The sequence below is a fragment of the Castor canadensis genome, chromosome 18 (genome assembly GCF_047511655.1).
Source record: "Castor canadensis chromosome 18, mCasCan1.hap1v2, whole genome shotgun sequence".
Lineage (NCBI taxonomy): Eukaryota > Metazoa > Chordata > Mammalia > Rodentia > Castoridae > Castor > Castor canadensis.
The window spans coordinates 4007903-4025943 of NC_133403.1; the positions used below are offsets into that span (position 1 = coordinate 4007903).

At 43.8% G+C, this 18041-nt stretch overlaps 1 protein-coding gene across 4 annotated transcripts in view; it reads right to left on the reverse strand.

The window, feature by feature from the left end:
- Window positions 1-4291: 4291 nt before the first annotated feature.
- Prr14l (proline rich 14 like) overlaps window positions 4292-18041 on the reverse strand; it is a 77029-nt gene continuing 63279 nt past the window's right edge. For all 4 annotated transcript variants that reach the window (XM_074060930.1, XM_074060929.1, XM_074060928.1 and 1 more), the window contains 2 exons: window positions 11272-11343; window positions 4292-8635 (listed from right to left, as the gene is read on the reverse strand). In XM_074060930.1, coding sequence (XP_073917031.1) covers window positions 8359-8635; window positions 11272-11343 — 349 coding nt within the window. In that variant the 3' untranslated portion in view covers window positions 4292-8358. The remainder of the gene's footprint in view (window positions 8636-11271; window positions 11344-18041) is intronic.

Consider the following 18041-nt stretch of genomic DNA (forward strand, 5'->3'; position numbering starts at 1 on the left):
CAGAAACAGTGAACAAAAATGAAGCAATACATCATGTGTGTAAATTTTCTTTTTGGCAGTTCTGGGGTTTGAACTCAGGGCTTCACACTTGTTAGGCAGGCGCTCTGCCACTGGAGCCACTCATCCAGCCCAAACTATGTATCATAACATGACAATGTTAGTGCAGTCATACAACCCCATCCAAGAACACACATTCAGGAAAGTGAGTCAGTGGCTTAATCCTCCAAGGCCCTGCACAGAACAGACCCTAGAAGAAATTCTAAGGGATCCTGCAGAGACTATAATTTGTCCTTGAAGCTGGGGCCAGAAACTCACTTAGCAAAGCAAATTTTTAAAAGGCTTTCCTTGATCCCCTGCTGTTCCTAAGTCTCAGATAGATGAAGTTTTGGCTACTAATGTCTTCAATTCTTTTTTCTTTCCAGTATTGGGGTTTGAACTCATGACCTCTTGCTTGCCAGGCAGACACTCTACCTCTTGAGCTATGCCCCTAGCCCTGTGTCTTTTTTTTTTTTTTTTTTTTGGTGGAACTGGGGTTTGAACTCAGGACTTTGAACTTGCAAAATAGGTGTTTTACCATTTGGACCAGTCCTCTAGTTCATTTTGCTCTGGGTGTTTTGGAGATGGGGTCTTTTGAACTACTTGACCAGGCTGGCTTTGAACCTTAGTCCTTCTGATCTCAGCCTCCCAAATCGCAGGTATGAGCCACTGGTGCCTGGCTCTGTGTCTTTAACTTTTGTTTCCTAATTTACACTTTGTGGTAGACTGAACTGTTGTCCGTTTGTTCCAATTCTTGGGCCTGGAGATGTAGCTCAGTGGTGGAGTGCTTGCCTAGCAAGGCTCTGGTTTCGATCCCTAGCACCTCAAAAAAAACAAAACAATTCTTCATGCCTTCCTTGAAGTAGATTCTTATGCTTTGCCTTGAAGGTTTGTAATTCCTCCACTACAGGTAGAACAGTTTTCTCTTTTCTTTTGTGTCCATACAGGGTCTTACTATGTAGCCCAGACTGTCATCAAACTCAGAATCCTCCTACTGCAGTCTTCCAAGTGCTGGGATTACAGGCACAAACCACCACGCCTTGCCTCCCTCCCTTGCTGAGTGTGGCTATGTGATTTGCTTTGCTCAACGGAGTCTTTAGGAATGTGAGAACAGGAGAGGCTTTAAACGTGCTTGGGGGTGTATGGCTTGGATCTTCTGCTCTGGGGAGCTGTTGGTGCAAGGGTGAGATGTACAAAGCAATGTTTATTTGATCTGCAAAACCATAAGCAAGTGAATAAACGCTCACTGGTGGTCTCCACTAAACTTGGGATGATTTGTTTTATAGCATGTGACAGCAATACTCACTTGTACACATAAGAATTTTTTTTTTTTTTGGTGGTACTGAGGTTTGAACTCACGGTTTCATTGCTAGGCAGGTATTCTACCACTTGAGTCTTCCAGTTCAGGAACACACTTCTAATTCAGATTTTGTACATGTAAGAAAAATTAAATGTTTGCATTCTTATGTTCTTCCCCCCCCCCCCCGCCAAAGGGTTTTTTTTGGGGAGGGGGGTAGTACCGGAATTTAAACTCAGTACTCACATTTGCTAGGCAGGTGCTCTACCACTTGAGCCACACCCCTGGTCCATTCTGCTCTGGTTATTTTGGAGATGGGGTCTTGAGAACTATTTGCCCAGGCTGGTCTTGAACCACGATCCTCCTGATCTCAGCCTCCAAGTAGCTGGGATTACAGATGTGAGCCATGGGTGCCTAGCTAAAAATGTGAAATTTTGATCTTGCTTAATTTCATTTCAATCTTGACTTGATGGGCAGCTCTCAGCTTTTCTGAGTTCTGCAGTTGACAGGTATACCGTCTACTTCATCATACCCACCTGGAACATCACAGGAAATGAAGCAATCTGCCAAACGAGGAGGGACCCTCCGGCTTCTAAAACTTTTTTCTCCCAAAGCCAAGGAGAGATATGCAGACTTTGACATCTATGCTTGAGTGATGTACTTGTGCTCCCAATCCTTGACTGGAAACTAATGTCCCAAAGGAACCCAATTTGGCCTTTGGCTTCCTGAAACAGAAGTCTCCACACAACTCCAAATTTACTTCCAATGACCTGTCACCATCATTCTGAATCTCTATCAATAAAGCAATTCTCTAGTCACATGTCTATAATGGTCTATGCTACAGCAGTGAAAAAGAACCAGACTGATGTATATTAACTTGGGCAAATCTCAAAACTAAAATATTGACCAAAAATAACTGTGATTGTTTTCTATCGCTATGACAAAATCTGAGACAATCAGTAAGGAAAAAGGTTTATTTTGGCTCATGGTATCAGAGTCCATGGTTGGTTGGCTCTGAGCCTGGGTCACACAGTTCAACATGGAGTCAGCACATGGCAGAGGCCTGTTTACCTCATGGTAGCCGGGAAGCGAGAGAAAGAGGCCCAATATCCTTCTTTCCGTAGCATACCCCCAGTCACCTAACTTCCTTCCACTAGGCTCCACCTGCTAAAGGTTCCATCACCTCTCAATAGTGCCACAGGCTCAGGATGGAGCCATCAACCTATGGGGACATTTGACACCGAAACTGTAGGGCGAGGGATATCACTCAGTGGTAGAGCAGTTGCCTCATCCGCTCAAGGCCCTGGGTTCGATCCCCAGCACTGCAAGAAAACCAAACCAAACCAACAACAAAAAAGTCAATCAATGAAACATCAACCAAGAAAAAAGAAAAAAAAAAAGATCCAACATACAACCAGTTGAGCATGGTGGTTCATACCTATGATTATCCCAAGCATTTGGGATTTGAGGCAGGAGAAGCTGGAGTTCAAAGCCAGTTTGGGCTAGATAGTAAGTTCAAGGCCAGCCTGAGCTACATATGGAGATCCTGCCTCAGAAAACCAAAAACAAAGTCAAAATAAACTGTAGCAATAACCAAAAGGCTAGCATACATACCAAATATATTTGTGTGCTTTATATATATCTAAATATATCTAAAAACGGTATCCTAAGTTGAAAGAGACAGAGGTAGAGAGCAAATAAGAGGGGCACATGCTGAATTTTGAAATAGAGGGCAGACTTCAGGAGTGAGAAGACACAACAATGGTTGACAGCTTATTGGAACTTTGGTGATAAAGTCATGTTTGATTTTCTTTTAAACTTGACTGAGCTCAAATGAAAACCATCAACACCTGTTAATTTTAGGTGATGGAAATCTACTTCAAAATGTCTTTTTACCTATTCCCTGTAGCATTTCTACTTCTATCACAGGGGTAGATATCTGTAATTCCAGCACTAGGAAGGAAGGCAAGATGCCTGAGCGCTCGAGGCCAGCCAGGGCTACATAGCAAGATCCTGTTTCAAGAAGCAGGGGATGGGGATGAAACTTGTTAGTCTTCATTTTATCAGCTCCTGGTCAATGAGTCCGTCTTCCCCAAGACCATGACCTTCTAGACAACTGGCTTGATAGCTTTGTATGACACGTTGTTCTGTTCAGTGAGTAGTGATGCGGAGTCTGTGTGCCAAGGCTGTGCCAGAGACTGAAGAGACTGCAAACAAGACCGGGGCCTCACAAAGCTCACGGGGTAGTGGGGATCCTGCTAAGTGAGCAAGCAGTTTATGCATAGTGGGGAGCCCATCAGAGGAAAAAATGTAACAGAGCATCTAACAGGAAAGAGAGTGGTTTGGAGTTCACAGGGAAGGGGCTAGGAAAATCCCACACAGATCCAGACAAGTGGAGTTAGGCAAATGAAGGGGTGGGAGAAAGAATCTTTCCAGCTAAGGGGACAGTTTTTGTCCAAGAGGTTTAAGTCAAGTGACAGCATGGAAATTCAGGGTGGTGGAGTGGGGATGAAAGGTGGGTTTTGGAGAGGAGGTTGAACCAATTAGATTTGGTTGTATGGCTTCGTGATTAAAAGTAACAGGCTCTGACCAGGTGGAGTAGCATGCACGGGCCAGCACTCGGAGACCCAGCAGGAGGATCCAGAGTTTGAGGACAGGGCTGGGGGCACAACTCAAGTGGTAGAGCAAGTGTAAGGCCTTGAGTTCAAACCCCTATACAGAAAAAGAAAAAAAAAAAAAAAAGTTTGAGAACAGACTGGGCTACATATTCTGAGCACAGGGCAGTCCTCAGGAAAGGGTGACCACTTCGGAATGGGTAATGCTTGAGGTGATATATAACTCTGGAATGTCTTATTTAAAAACAGAAAAGGCAATATAAGAACAACAACAAACCTTGTGATATTATAGGCAAAAGACTAACCCAACCAGAAGAACCAAATAATAGCCTTAAGAGTTAAGTGACAGATTTTCCAAAAAATTTATTTTCATAAATTAATACACAGAACAGTAGGCATTGTAGAGTCACAAACTACCAAACAGAAAAGGAACTGCAGAGGCATTGTGTATGCCAATGTTACCAAAAAATGTACAAATGTCACTCAGCTATCGACCATGATAATACAGAAACACTTGAGGCAGCAATTTACTGGCCCAAATTCCAGCTCAAGGAGATGCAAAGGCCTCTCGTCGAGAATTCAAATCTAATTCAGCACCAGAGGGGCTTGTGACGACAGCTGACAAGCGTTACGTCTGAGCATCTGTGCTGGACAGCAGGCTACGGGAGGTCCTCCACCTCAGCTTTCGCCGATCAGCGTGCAGCCAGGTGGGAACACTGAAGTGTGATTTTAGCAGAATTAAGTGTCTTTCCCTAGCCAGCTTTATACAGAAGTTCAATTCAGACAAGAAGCTCTCTACTGGACACTCTGTACCTCTGGGCAATTATCTATACTTTGGATACAGCCACCCACAGTGTGGTTATCTAAAAGGTCCTTTCCATGATACCAGGGGAAAAGCTTACAGAAACAAAACAAGGGTATTAAAGAAAGCACCAACTACATACTTCCCAGGTAATGAGAGAAAGTATCACTGCCTAAAAGTTGCTCTTTCGCAGATCTTAACATACAAAGTATAGATGAGATGGAACCCCAGCTTGGAGATGACGTGATAGCTCTGCATCCACTCAGCCACATGGCAGCCCCCGGGACCTGATGCTGCAGTCCCGTACACTCGCTGCTGCTCTTAGCCTGGTTGGCAGGAGATGAGCCCCTGGGGGGAGAGGGGAGATGAAGGATGCCCAGAGAGTGGGATCTGGAATTGACCTCAGGTTGGCTCTAGAGCCCATGCAAAAGACCCTTTCAGGCAAAATTGTGACAAAATGTCATGATTTTCACAGCTCTTAGAGGAGCACTGAGTTTTGGGATTCACAGCATGAGTTTCTGAGCTCATCAGGCTCCGAGTAAGGCAAACACCACGTCTTTTCACTGCACCTCCCTCAGCCATAGCTCTTAGAGCAAGCTTGGAAGAAAAAGTGGACACCATCTGCTTTACACAGGTGATGAGGTACGTCCAAACAAAAGAGAAATGAAGCTGGAGGAGACTAAGAGATTCGAGGGGAGGTGGTGGTACAGCTAGAAAACTGAAAGATGCAAAGGAGATGGACACAACCCTGACTGGACCTGAGACGTCTCCTCTCTTTTCCCATAAGCACTAACGCTACACTTTTGAGGTGAGTTCTAGTTAAGTAGGATGTACTTAATAGTAACTTCCCACCACTTGGGGTGGATCAGAAATTGTCCCAATTCCCAGCACAGAACAGACCTCTTGCAGCTGACTAACGCCTTCCATCATGGTCAGGGACCAAGAATTCCAAGGACACTGACAGCCCTGAGGCTGGCTGATCAATGCTGAAAACTGGATGTTAAGACAGGCTTCGCTAGAACCTAATGGATCAACTTCAGGTAATTAAGTCTGCAATGGGCCCTTTCTTAACTCTGGACCAGAGGGTAGGCCAAGGACAGGCCAGGCATGGTGGTACACACCTGTAATCCCAGCATCTGAGAGGTCAAAGCAAGTTCCAGACCAGCCTGGGTCACACCGCAAGTTCCAGGCCAGCCTGGGCTACAGAGTGGGACCCTGTCTAAAGATCAAAACAAAACGAGAGGAAAAAAAACTAAAAGACTTTCAAGGACAGGTGGGGTTGGCCTTCGAACAGCTTCTCCCTTACGTTCCCAGGATAAGGAAAGAGCCAGGTTTGTTTCTCTAGCCTCTGTTCTGAAGAGCCAAGGATCCAAACTACTCCCAGCTCTTTCAAGGACCACACCTACAATGGGCAACCTCGAAAGGTCTGTCATGTTGGTGACACCACGGCCATGCCCACTTCCACATCCATCTCCTGGGTGACCTGGCTGCCCCAGTGCTGCTTCAGTGTAGCTGAAGTGTTCTGTAGACTCCCAGCTAATGGGCAAGCTGAGCCCCTAGACAAGCATGCACAGGGTACAATGTACCATGTATCCCGCTCCCTGCGGCCAAAGGACAGAGTAGCACTGAGTGCCTAAGAACCCTTTGCCAAGAAGGGGTGCTGAGGTGCAGTACAGGTCCTGTCCACATGGTCTGGACAAAGTGGATGGAGAATGAGAGAATCTGGTCTGCATTATTCAGAGCCAGTGTGGAAACCTGGCACTCCCTAATCCTATGGGTCCATGGCCTTGGAATGACCAGGTGTGTATCTCACTTATTGAAACACGACATCTCAGGTGGCAGGCCTGGGAGAGACTTCCTGCTCATGTCAGTTTTTCTGCTCCAGCGTGGCACAGACTGTCAACTTACAAAGGAAAGGCACATAGAGACCCCCAGCCCCACCCATCTCCCCACCCAACAACAAATGGGGAATGCAAGGATCCTAGGAGAGTTGGCCAACATTCTAGGATGACACCACTTGTGCTTCTCTACAGACTGGCTAGGAAATATTCCTGGAGCTCTGATGGTTCCATTGGTGGCTGCTTTGTAGCAGTGACTCCTGGGAGGATGGGAAGAAGTGACCAGTGTCCTGGGGGCTGGCTTGAGCATCTTCTCACCAGCCAAGGAATGTTCTTTGAATTCTTATTTTAAAAAAGAGAGAGAAAGCAAAAACAAAGCGAAAAGAGAACACACAGGGAAAGGGGAGGAAGGGGGAGGGCAAGGGCGCAAAGGGATTCACTGGGAAAGGAATGAGACCTCTGGGCCTACTGCCTATAGACTCTTGTAGGCACAAACCCAGAAAGTCAGCTACTTCTGGCATTCGACATTTCCAGTAGGTTTGACACAGATCCAGAGTACACGAGGCGCCCTCAGAAAGGGCTAGTTGTGGAATTTCAGGATCCCACTGCAAGAATGTCTCAGAGTCTGAAGTATGACCCACTTCTGGAGCAAGTCACTTGGACAGTTGCAAACACTCTAGGTCAGCCTCTTTGCTACCGGAGTCACTGTGCCCAATTTGGTTACACACCAACATTGCAGATAAAACCACACTCATTCTTAGCAGTTTAAAAATGATTGAGAAAGAAATCTGCTCTTAGGTCACTAAAATAAATACATGGAATTAGTGGGCAAGAATGAGATGCAGGTAAAAAATAAAAAGCTCTGCCTCTAAGGAGCGACCCCTGAAGCTGGAGGTGGGCAGGACTGCTTGGAAACACAATGAGGAAAATGCTTCCTCCATGCAGGGATGACCCGGGTCAAACGCCTGTCACATACTCTCTTAAGACATGTATTGTCTTTCTCCTAATGTCTTGAAAAAAATGTTTAAAAATCACATTTATAGGCCCCAAACATGTAGCAGTAACACAGACACACCAAAAAAAAAAAAAAAAAAAAAAAAAAGGAGAAAGAAAAGGAAAAGAAAAAAAATAAAACAAATGATAATAAAAAGTGCAACTTACTTTGAATGGGGCCTGGCCGGGCTCCTGTGGCACTAGTGACCCACAGTCACAGATGGGAGAAGATGTGAGAGAGAGAGAGAGAGAGAGAGAGAGAGAGAGACACACACACACACACACACACACACACACACACACACACGTGTCCTGGGCAGACAGACTCAAAGGATTAGAAAGCACAACAGTTCATCTTTTCTCCATCACCGGAATGAACCGGTGAGGCCACACAGGACAGGAGGCCAGGGCCCCTTCCTAGGCCATGTTTCTAAGTAGTCCTGGTCTAGCACCACCGTAAACAAAGCAGAACTTTCATGTGAGTCCTTGGAATCCTAGTGTCGCTTAAGACGTGCAGCCTCTTCCTGTGGATGGCAGAGCTGGGAGGAGGTGGCCAGGCGTCATTCGGGACCATTTCCAGGAGGAACGGAGCATTCCTGAGGTTCTATAGTCAGCAGCAGAAGACACTCCTTCACCAGTTTCTAAAAAGGCTGCACCTCAAAAATGGTAAAAATTCACCGACTGGGCATCGTGAGTGGTTTGGGCATAGGGCAAAATTAGGGAACCTCTTCCAGGGAGGTCCAAAAAGATCCAAAATGGAAGCAACCAAATTGCTTCTCAACAGCCTGCAGACTGTTCCTGCTCTTCTTCCTTGGCGAAGAAGGTCTCTAGTTCCATCAGCTTCTGTATCAAAAGAGCATCCAGCTCTCGACCCTGCAGAGCTGCCTTCTGGGCCCTGGTGAAGCTGCCAGCCAACTTGACTTTACCTCGGGCTCTCCTCTTTCGGGGAACTGTAAAATCCTGAAATTCTAGAATTCGCTTCCTTTTCTGTTGGCTTACTGAGATTAACGTACCATTTCGTTCCTTGGGTTCCTCAAAGATGGTCTCTAAACACCTGAGGATGGAGCACAAAACAAAATCACCAACAGATGGACTCCCATGACGCATGTGGGTCACCAAGCCTTCTATTCAACAACATGAAATCCACCTGCACTAACAATTCCTGACTCAACTGTTTCCTCTGCCAGGGATCTATCTTTATGCATGGAAAATAACAGAGATATGTTTATGAACATGTGTCTGTGTACAGAGTGAATAAATTAAAACTGGATGAAGTACACAGAGCAAAAGTGAGACTAGCCGCCGCCACAGACAGTACCAAAAACTTTTTTTTTTTGAGGCAGGGTCTTGGTCTGTTGGTGGGAACCCAGATCTGCACAGACCTACTGCAGGGATTTGTAGGATGTGGGTAGGAACCCTTTCACTGAGGACCCTTGGGTGGGAACCCAAGAGACTCAGCCCACTGTCAGTCACAACTGCACAACTCAGTTACGTTTTCTGTTTATTTAGTTGGTGACTTTTCTATTGAACCAAAGTTCTCTTTCTTTACTGATATTTCAAACACAAGTTTCAATCACATTATTCTTACTAAATTAAAAGTATTAGATAAAGGCCAAGTATAACAATAAACTTAAGCAGAATGCCTAATCATAGGCAGCGTGTAAGTATTTTGGGGAGGACACCCTGGAGGAACTGATGTGCAAACACATCAATGTGTCTATGATTTATGGCACTTAGGAAAACAAATTCAAACCTAGGCCTTAGAATAATCTACTTTTAACCTAGGGAGGGAGTGTCCTGTCTGAGCCAGGAAGCAAACTGATGTGGATTGGGACTGTCCTTAGGTGTGCGGGGCTGGCAAAATTTATGTCCACCTCATGCCAGATACCTCCAGGGTTCACATTTCTTTTTTTTTTTTTTGAGATAGGTCTCACTATGTTGTCCAGGCTAGTCTCAAGCTTGTGATCCTTCTGCCTCAGCTTTCTGAATGCTGGGATTACAGACGGGCACCACTACACCTGGCCTAATAACTCATTTTTTTGTATACCTCCCCTCCCCCAAAGTCACTCAATGAAAGACATGTATTACTAAGTACTGGTCCTTTTCTGTTGAAGGGTCAGCTAGCTAATCTTTGAAACTCTTGTGAGCTATATATAGGTCTCTATTACAAATTCCTTTTTGCTTTTCACCTTCCTCCCTCTCTCATTCTCTCCCTTCATTATTATTATTTGTAAACTAGAAAGTGTTAAAACCATTTAGGGGACGGGAATGTGGTACAAGTGACAGAATGCTTGTTCAGCAAGCATGAGGTTCTAAGTTTGAACCCCAGTACTACCAAACAAATAAAAGAAATTCCTATAAACCACTTATTAGCTTATGGGCCAAACAAACAAAAACCAAAAGGAATGCTGGGGGCTAGAGGGAACTCAATGACAGAGCACTTATCTATAGAGCATGTGCCAGGGTTGATCCCCAGCATGCCAAAAAAAAAAAAAAAAAAAAAGCCCTTCCGGATTTGGCTTGTGATTTGCCTGTCCATTGGGTTGGCATATATCTCTAACAGTAGCAAGCTGCATACACTGTCCAGACACTGGGCTTCTATGACCTATCAAAGACCTTTAAGCTCGTCCAGTTTACTACAAGATATCTGATTCATTTCTCAATGACTATGCAGTGTATTGCACTATACGGAATACATGATGGCCCATATTTAAGGAGAAGCCTAGTAACAGGTATTTTAGGTTGTTTTCAATACTTTCCTTTTTTTTTTTTTGGTGGTACTGGGGTTTGAACTCAGGGCCTTCACCTTGAGCCACTCCACCAGCCCTTTTCTTGTGAAGGTTTTTTCAAGATAGGGTCTCATGAACTATTTGCCCAGGCTGGCTTCAAAACGTGATCCTCCTGATCTCTGCCTCCTGAGTACCTGGGATTACAGGTATGAGCCAGTGGTACCCAGCCTTTCCTCTTCTTTAGCAATGCTGCAGTTTGAGTATTCTTGTACAAATGTCTTAGAGTAGATGTGCAAAATCCTAGGATAAAGACCTAAAACTCCCCTGTTATATCCTAGACAAAACAGGCACTTTGTAAATGTCACTGACTTGAACTGAATGCAGAGCCAAATGTGGCCAAGTGAAACTGTTTCTGCACTTTGGGGTGGAATCATGTCAAGACATCTGAGGAGGCCAGGTGCTTGGGACTCACGCCCTAACCCTAACTGCTTAGGAGGCTGAGATCAGAATGACTGCTGTTTGAAGCCGGCCTGGGCAAGCAGTTCACGAGACCCCATCTCCAAAATAACCAGAGCAAAATGGACTGGAGGTGTGGCTCCCAGTGGTAGAGCACCTGCTTTGCAAGTACAAAGCCCTGAGTTCAAATCCTAGGGACACAAAAAAAAAAAAGAAAAAAAAAAAAGAAGATCTGTGATGGACAGTGCAGGAGAAGCAGACAGGGTACAACACAACTACAAACTGAAGACGACTTCTGTTTCTACCTTGTCCCACACTCATTCCTTTCCTATCTTTTCAATGACCCCAATTCAAGGGTTGGGAAGTAAAAACACCAATTCTAGCTATTTCTAAGACCCAGTACTGGTAGAACTGAACACAGCCCTTTCTGAAGTGAAGGACAGGAGACTTGCAGCCATTATTTCACAACCCCCCCACGCCCCCCATTCCAGCCACATGGACCTACCTGTTTGCAGGAGGAGACTTATAATTCTTATTGGTATATATTTCTTCTAAACTAAACTCTTTCTTCTTTAACCTGAAAAAACAAAAGACCAAACTCTTGATGTCGTCTAAAGAGAACGTACAGTGCTTCCCCGACGTTACCGCTAACATTCATTCAGTTTTGTCATTTTGTACGTAAGTTAGAGACATAAAGATGAGGCAGAGAGTTAGGAAGCCTGATAGCTGAAAACCACGGCTTGGATGCTGATAAGGAATCACATTCTTCATGCTGATGTGAACAGAAAGGCTTGGGACATACAGTAGGGTCTTGCTGACTTGCAACCTCTGCAGCCCTCAGAAAAACCTCCCCCCACTGCCTGACATGTGGGAGGAGTTGATGACAGACAGCCCAGACTCTAAGAGTTAATGACACATAATCCAGTTTTCTAGAACTCAGCACTCCCCTCTTTATAGACCCCAGTGAAAGACTGAGGTCTTGGGACCCCCCAGCACAGTGCTCCTTCTTGAGACTGCCCCCCACCCCGAGGGTGCACATTTTCTTTGCTTTACATAAGTAAATGTGCCAATCCTCAGTTGGCCACAACAGCAGCAGCACTCACCTGTGCTCAGCTGCCCACTAACTGCCTGGGTCCTAATAAACTTGCTTCTCCTGCTTGTCTCTGTAAATCCCCTTACCAATCCACAGCATTGAAAATCTACAACTTTAAATGGATATTATGTAGGGGGTTTTCTCTCCCAGGTTGCCAATCTTGCCCTGAATGAAACTTGGTGCATGTATGGAGTTACCAGGAATATGTTTGGATTTCTATCTGTTATCTCATTCTCTTGGTCCCATCTTTTCAGCTTTTTCCTCCCATGCTGGGGATGGAACACAGGGTTGCAAATATTATGTAGGTTCTCCATCCCTGAGCTACACCCCCAGCTCTCAGTTTCTCTCCTTTTCCCTTAATTGATGGCTTTCTCTTTTCTCTTGCAGTGCTGGGAATCAAATCCAGGGTTTCATGAATGCTAGGCAAGTGCTCCATCACTGAGCTACATCTCAGACCATTCTTTCTCACTTCCCTCTCATAGCTTACATATCATACGCTCTTTCAGTGGTTGGCATGCATTTTAATGAGCACACAGAAAGTTATACCCTGAAGTGAAAGCAACATGTTGATCCTTTTTTCAAACAGTTTACGGTACTTGGAACTTTTCTCATCAATACTGTCCTAACTTATGCTATTAGTGTTCTTACGTTTTTTAAAGCAAATATTTTAGTATAGTACGATAAACTACAGAGAAGTAGGGGAAATAGAAATATTTCCTGCTCCCTTTCCAGGAAATGGGAATAAAAGATTCCCCCATCTTACTTTCTATTTTCACTTCGTAACTTTTTTTTTTTTTTTGGTGGTAGTAGGGATTGAAATCGGGCCCTGTGCTTGCTAGGCAGGCGCTCTACCACTTGAACCACTCTGTCAGCTTACTTTGTAACTGATTTACAGGTCAGGTCATTTGAGTTGTCTTTCCAAGTCTAGATTTATTTCCTCCCTTCCTTCTCCTTCCCCCTCCCTTTCTTCTTTCCTCCTTCCTTCCTTCTTTCTCCTCCCCACTCCCGCCTTCCTTCCTCTCTTCCCTCCCTCCCTCCCTCCCTCTTGCGGTACTGTAACCATGCCCCCAGCCCTTTTGATTTTATATTTTGTGTTTCGAGACGGAGTTTCACTAACTTTGCTTGGGCTGGCCTTGAACTTGCAATCCTCCTACCTGTGCAGCTCAAGTAGCTGGGATTACAGGCATACACCACCACACAAGCTTCCAATGGTGTTATTTTAACATGCCACAGTTTATCTCAAACATGAGAAATACTATAGCGCTATAACTGTCAACTAAACATAGAAAAATGATCAGATTTGGGAACTGGGTCTTTTTTTTTTCTTTTCTTTTTGATACTGGAGTTTGAACTCAGGGCTCTGTTCTTCCAAAGCACTCTACCCCTTGAGTCACGCCTCTAGTTCATTTTGCTGTGGTTATTTTGGAGATGGGGGTCTTGAAGACTATTTGCCAGGGCTGGCCTTAAACTGTAATCCTCCCCATCTCAGACTCCCAAGTAGCTAAGATTACAGGCGTGGGCCACTGGCACCCAACTGGGGCATCACTTTTTATAGCGTTTGCACATTGTGGTGGCCGATGCTATCATTTTCTCAGGTTTGGAAATGACGACAATCTGTCGTTCCTTCTTTGTTCATTAAGTACAATTCTTTTAACTAAAAAGAAACTTCATGCTCCTCAATTATTTGGTAAATTGGAGATACAGTCTGAATAAAGGAAGACCATATGCTTGGTTCATATTTAGCATTTCATGGGGTCAAGTCCTAACTTGATTCCCAGATTCACTGCTTCCGTGGTTCTGATCATAGCACTAGCTAACAGCATTGTGTGGCAGATTGCTGATTACAGCTTCACAATACAAACAGAGCCCATGTCCCCCACCAACTCTTGGGCACTTCAACAACTTCCACCATAAATGTGAGGTCGCCAACCGAGCATCTAATATACCTGATCTCCAGCCTTTTCGCATGCATTAGAGAACACATCGTGAATAATGAGTGGGTAGCCATATGAGATTTTTTTTTTTTTTTTTTGCCATTGGGTTTTCCACGTTGTCCAGTTCAATCCTGGCCTTAGAAGCCACTGGCCTAGAAAACAGGGCAGTGGTGCTGGTCACTGCCACTGGCTCCAATACCAGAGATCACAGGCAGCCTGTGGGGCTGCAAGAAGGCTGTCACGTTGCTTTGAGCCTGCCTTCCTGGTAGTATTCTTGATGAACAAAACATTTAATTTGAGGAGGCCCAATTTGTCTTTTTTTTCCCCTTGTGTTGTTCATGCCTCCCATGTCATGTTCAAAAAGCCTAATCCCTAATCATTCTGATTTATACCTGTTTTCTTCAAAGCGTGTCACTGTTTTAGTTCTTATAACTAGGTCTTTGATACACTGAACTAATTTTTGTATATGAGTACCCACGTTTTATTGGCGGTACTGGGGTTTGAACTCAGGGACCCACACTTGCTAAGGCAGACGCTCTTCCACTTAAGCCATTCCAACAGCATGGGTATTCAATTTTACATGCGGCCATCTACATGCAAAGGTCGCCTCAAACAAATGTGTGTGTGTGGTACTGGGGTTTGAATGCAGAGACTCGCACCTGCTAGGCAGAGGCTCTACCACTTGAGTCATGCCCTTTAACGTCACTTGTTGAAGAGACTTTTCTTTACCCATTGAAATAGTCTTAGTGCTTTTGCTGAGATCAACTGACCTTAGATGTGTATTTCTGGACTTTCAATTCCATTCTATTCATTCATAAATCTATACTTATGCCATGACCACACTGTCTTAATTTTATGTGTGTTTTTGTTTTTCTGCAGTACTAGAGCTTAAGCCTACACCTCAAGCCACTCCACCAGTCCTTTTGTTTTTTTTGTGTGTACCTTTGAGATAAGGTCTCTTGAACTATTTCCCCCAGCTGGCTTCAAACCTCGATCCTCCTGATCTCTGCCTCCTGAGTAGCTAAGATTACAGGCGTGAGCCATGGGCACCTGGCATGTGTGATTTTTTTATTGTAGAAAACTATATAAAACATACAATTTGCTATGTAACTTTTTGCTTGTTCATTTGGCAATACAGGGGTTTGAATCAGGGCCTTCTATTTGTTAGGTAGCGGCTCTACCACTTGAGACTCTCCCTTAGCCTGTTTTGCTTTATTTTTTGGATACGGTCTGACGCTTTTTGCCGGGGCTGGCCTTGGACTGCATGTGACATTCCTAGCTATGCCACTTGTGTAGTTTGGAGTCTGCCATGTACCACCACGTACACTTGCTTGTTTGGTGGGGGTCTTGCTAAATTTCAGCCAATGCTGGCTTTGAACCTCAATCCTCCCAATCTCCATCTGGAGTAGCTGGGATTGCAAGTGTGAGCAGCAGGGCGTGGCTGGTTGTTTTTTGAGATAGGGCTTCGCTCTGTGGCCCTATGAACTCATGAGCTTCCTGCCTCAGCCTCTGGAGTGCTGGGATTACAGACATGCACCAACACATGAGGCCATTCTAGTTATTTTTAACTGCACATGCAATAAGTTTTCAAATAAGGAAGTGTGAACCTTCTGCTTTCTTTCTCAAGATTGCATTAGCTGTTCTGAGTCACTTCTATTTCAATGTAAATTTTAGGATCAATTTCTGCAAAAAAAGGTAGTTAGCATTTTGACAGGGATTGCAGTGAATCTGTGGAATGTTCTGAGTGGTAATATCAACTGAGTGATGTCAAGTCTCTCCTCAGTCTATGAAGGTCTCTAACAAGGCCATTTATTTAGGTCTCTAACAAGGCCTTTTAAACTTTTTTATTCTACTGTAAATAGTTGTTTTCCTTAATCATACTTTTGGGCTGTTCAACCCTAGTATACAGAAATACAACAGATGTCTGTCTTCCTCCATACTGATCTTGTGACCATGCTGAATTATTCACTAGCTCTAAGAGTGGATTTCTTCCACTCTTCCACATACAAGCCATTCTCACTAGTGAATCCTTTCCAGCATTCATGCTGCTTATTTTATTAATTTATTTTTTGTGGTGTCTGGGTCTTGCTAACTTTTTGCGTGTGTTAGGCAAACACTGTACCACTGAATTACAGTGGTATAGTAACCACTGAGTTACATCCTAGCCCAATATTTTATTTTCTTGATTTATTGCCCAGGTTGGAAGCTCTAGTAGAACGATGCATAGAAATGGTGAGAGCAGGTATCTTTGTTTCATTCTTGATCCTGGGGGAAAACTTTCAGTCTTTATTATTAAGTAGGATATTTTTCTTATAGTCACACTCAGTCTTTGCATAGGGTGCAAAGTGTATATATATAAACTTAAGTTGTGATTATTTACAAGGCTGCTTTATGTTTACTGTTAAGGAGGTGCAATCACAGTGACTTGTTAGAAATATCCTGAAATAACACCTTGTACACCCCAGGAAACTAGCATAGTAAGGGGCATTTCCTTTGTTTTTTGGGTGGGACTGAGATTTGAACTCAGGGCCTTGGACTTGCTAGAGTAGTGCTCTATCACTCCAAACATACCACTAGCCTTTTACTTTGGTTAATCTTCTCTACTTTTTAATTTTTTTTTTTGAGGCACATGCTTGCTAGGCAGGCACTCTTACTGCTTGAGCCACTCTGCCAGCCCTTTTTTGTGTTAGGAATTTTTAAGACAGGGTTTCACAAACTACTTACTCAGGCTGGCTTCAAGCCATGATCCTCCTGATCTCTGCCTCTTGAGTAGCTAAGATTACAGGGTGAACTACTTTTTTTTTTTTTTTTGTGATGAGATTAGGGGGCCTCACTTTTTGCCTCAAACTGTGATCCTGCCTCCTAAGCAGAGAACTTTTTGTTAAATGAAACATAAGATATAGCTCTTAGATAAAATTGGACATTCTTTTGTCTTCCTCTTGATTTCAAGAACAACAAAAAACTGGAGAAATACTTGTATTGGCTAAAGATACAGGATATTTATTCATGTACTTAGTCATTTACGTATCACCATTGTTATCTGACCTATGCTAAGCCCTGAAATAGGCAGTGGAAATACAGGGGTGAGTAAGTGAACACCTCTGCCACTAAGAAGTACACACACTGTTTCATAAAGCAACTCCATGATAACATGAAGACAGAAAGAATACAGATGGTAGGATCAGAGAAAGGGATTTTGCACTCGCCTCGTAAGGCATGAGGGGAGATGCTTATGTTTTCTGTGAAGAATGTATCCGAAATCTCTAGGTACCTTATGATAATCACTTCAGAGAAACCACGTAGCAGTCTTGGAAGCTCAGGGCATAGCAATGCCATCAGTTAGCCTCCAGTGAGGGCTTCATGGTGGATGGCATCCTAACAGTGAGAGCACCACTTGAGAATTTCAAACCAAGGCAAGCTGGGTCCATTGCTTTGGACTGAGGGAGGCAGGATGTTTTGGCATCAGAGCACGTGGTAGAGGAAGCTGCTCACCTCATGGCAGTCAGGAAGTTAAGTTCAGCTTAAGTTCAACTGTAACTGCAGGTTGCTTCTTAGATTCACTCGACAAAGTGTGTGGTGGTGATTTATTTTCTGTTTTAGCGGGTTGTTGAGATGAAAATCTGTTGGGTTTTGTCAATGCTTTGTCTTCTATTTAAGATGATTGTGTATTTTCCCACTCATTCTATTAACATGATATATGCTACATTGATTAACTAACTTCCTGTGTTCAACTACCATGCATTCCTAGTATGAATCCTACTTGGGGTTGCGCATAGTCTTTTTATATGCTGCTGAACTCAGTTTGTTAGTATTCTGTTGAGGATTTGTCTCTATATTCATGTTGTTCTCTGCTCTTTTAAGATTGTTTTGACTTGGAATTCTGCAAACTTCATGTTGTAAATAAGTAAAAATTTGTTTCTTTTTATTGATCCTGCTAGGGATTTATATCTTCTGCTGCACTTTATTATTTTTTTTTGAAATATTATGTCTGCTAGACCTTTTAAATTCTTTCCTCCTTATTTCTTTAAGTACCCTTTATCATACCTCCTGTATGCCCCACCCCCCATAGGGATTAAAGCCAGGGTCTAGGCAAGTGCTGTGCTACTGAGCTGCACCTCCATTCCCACTTCACATTGTTTTTGTTTCATTCTGAAAGATCTTCCCATTTTCCTGTCTATTAATTCTATTTGCTTTATCTAACCTGTTAAACCCACTCATTAATGTTATATTTTGATTATTCTATGCTAA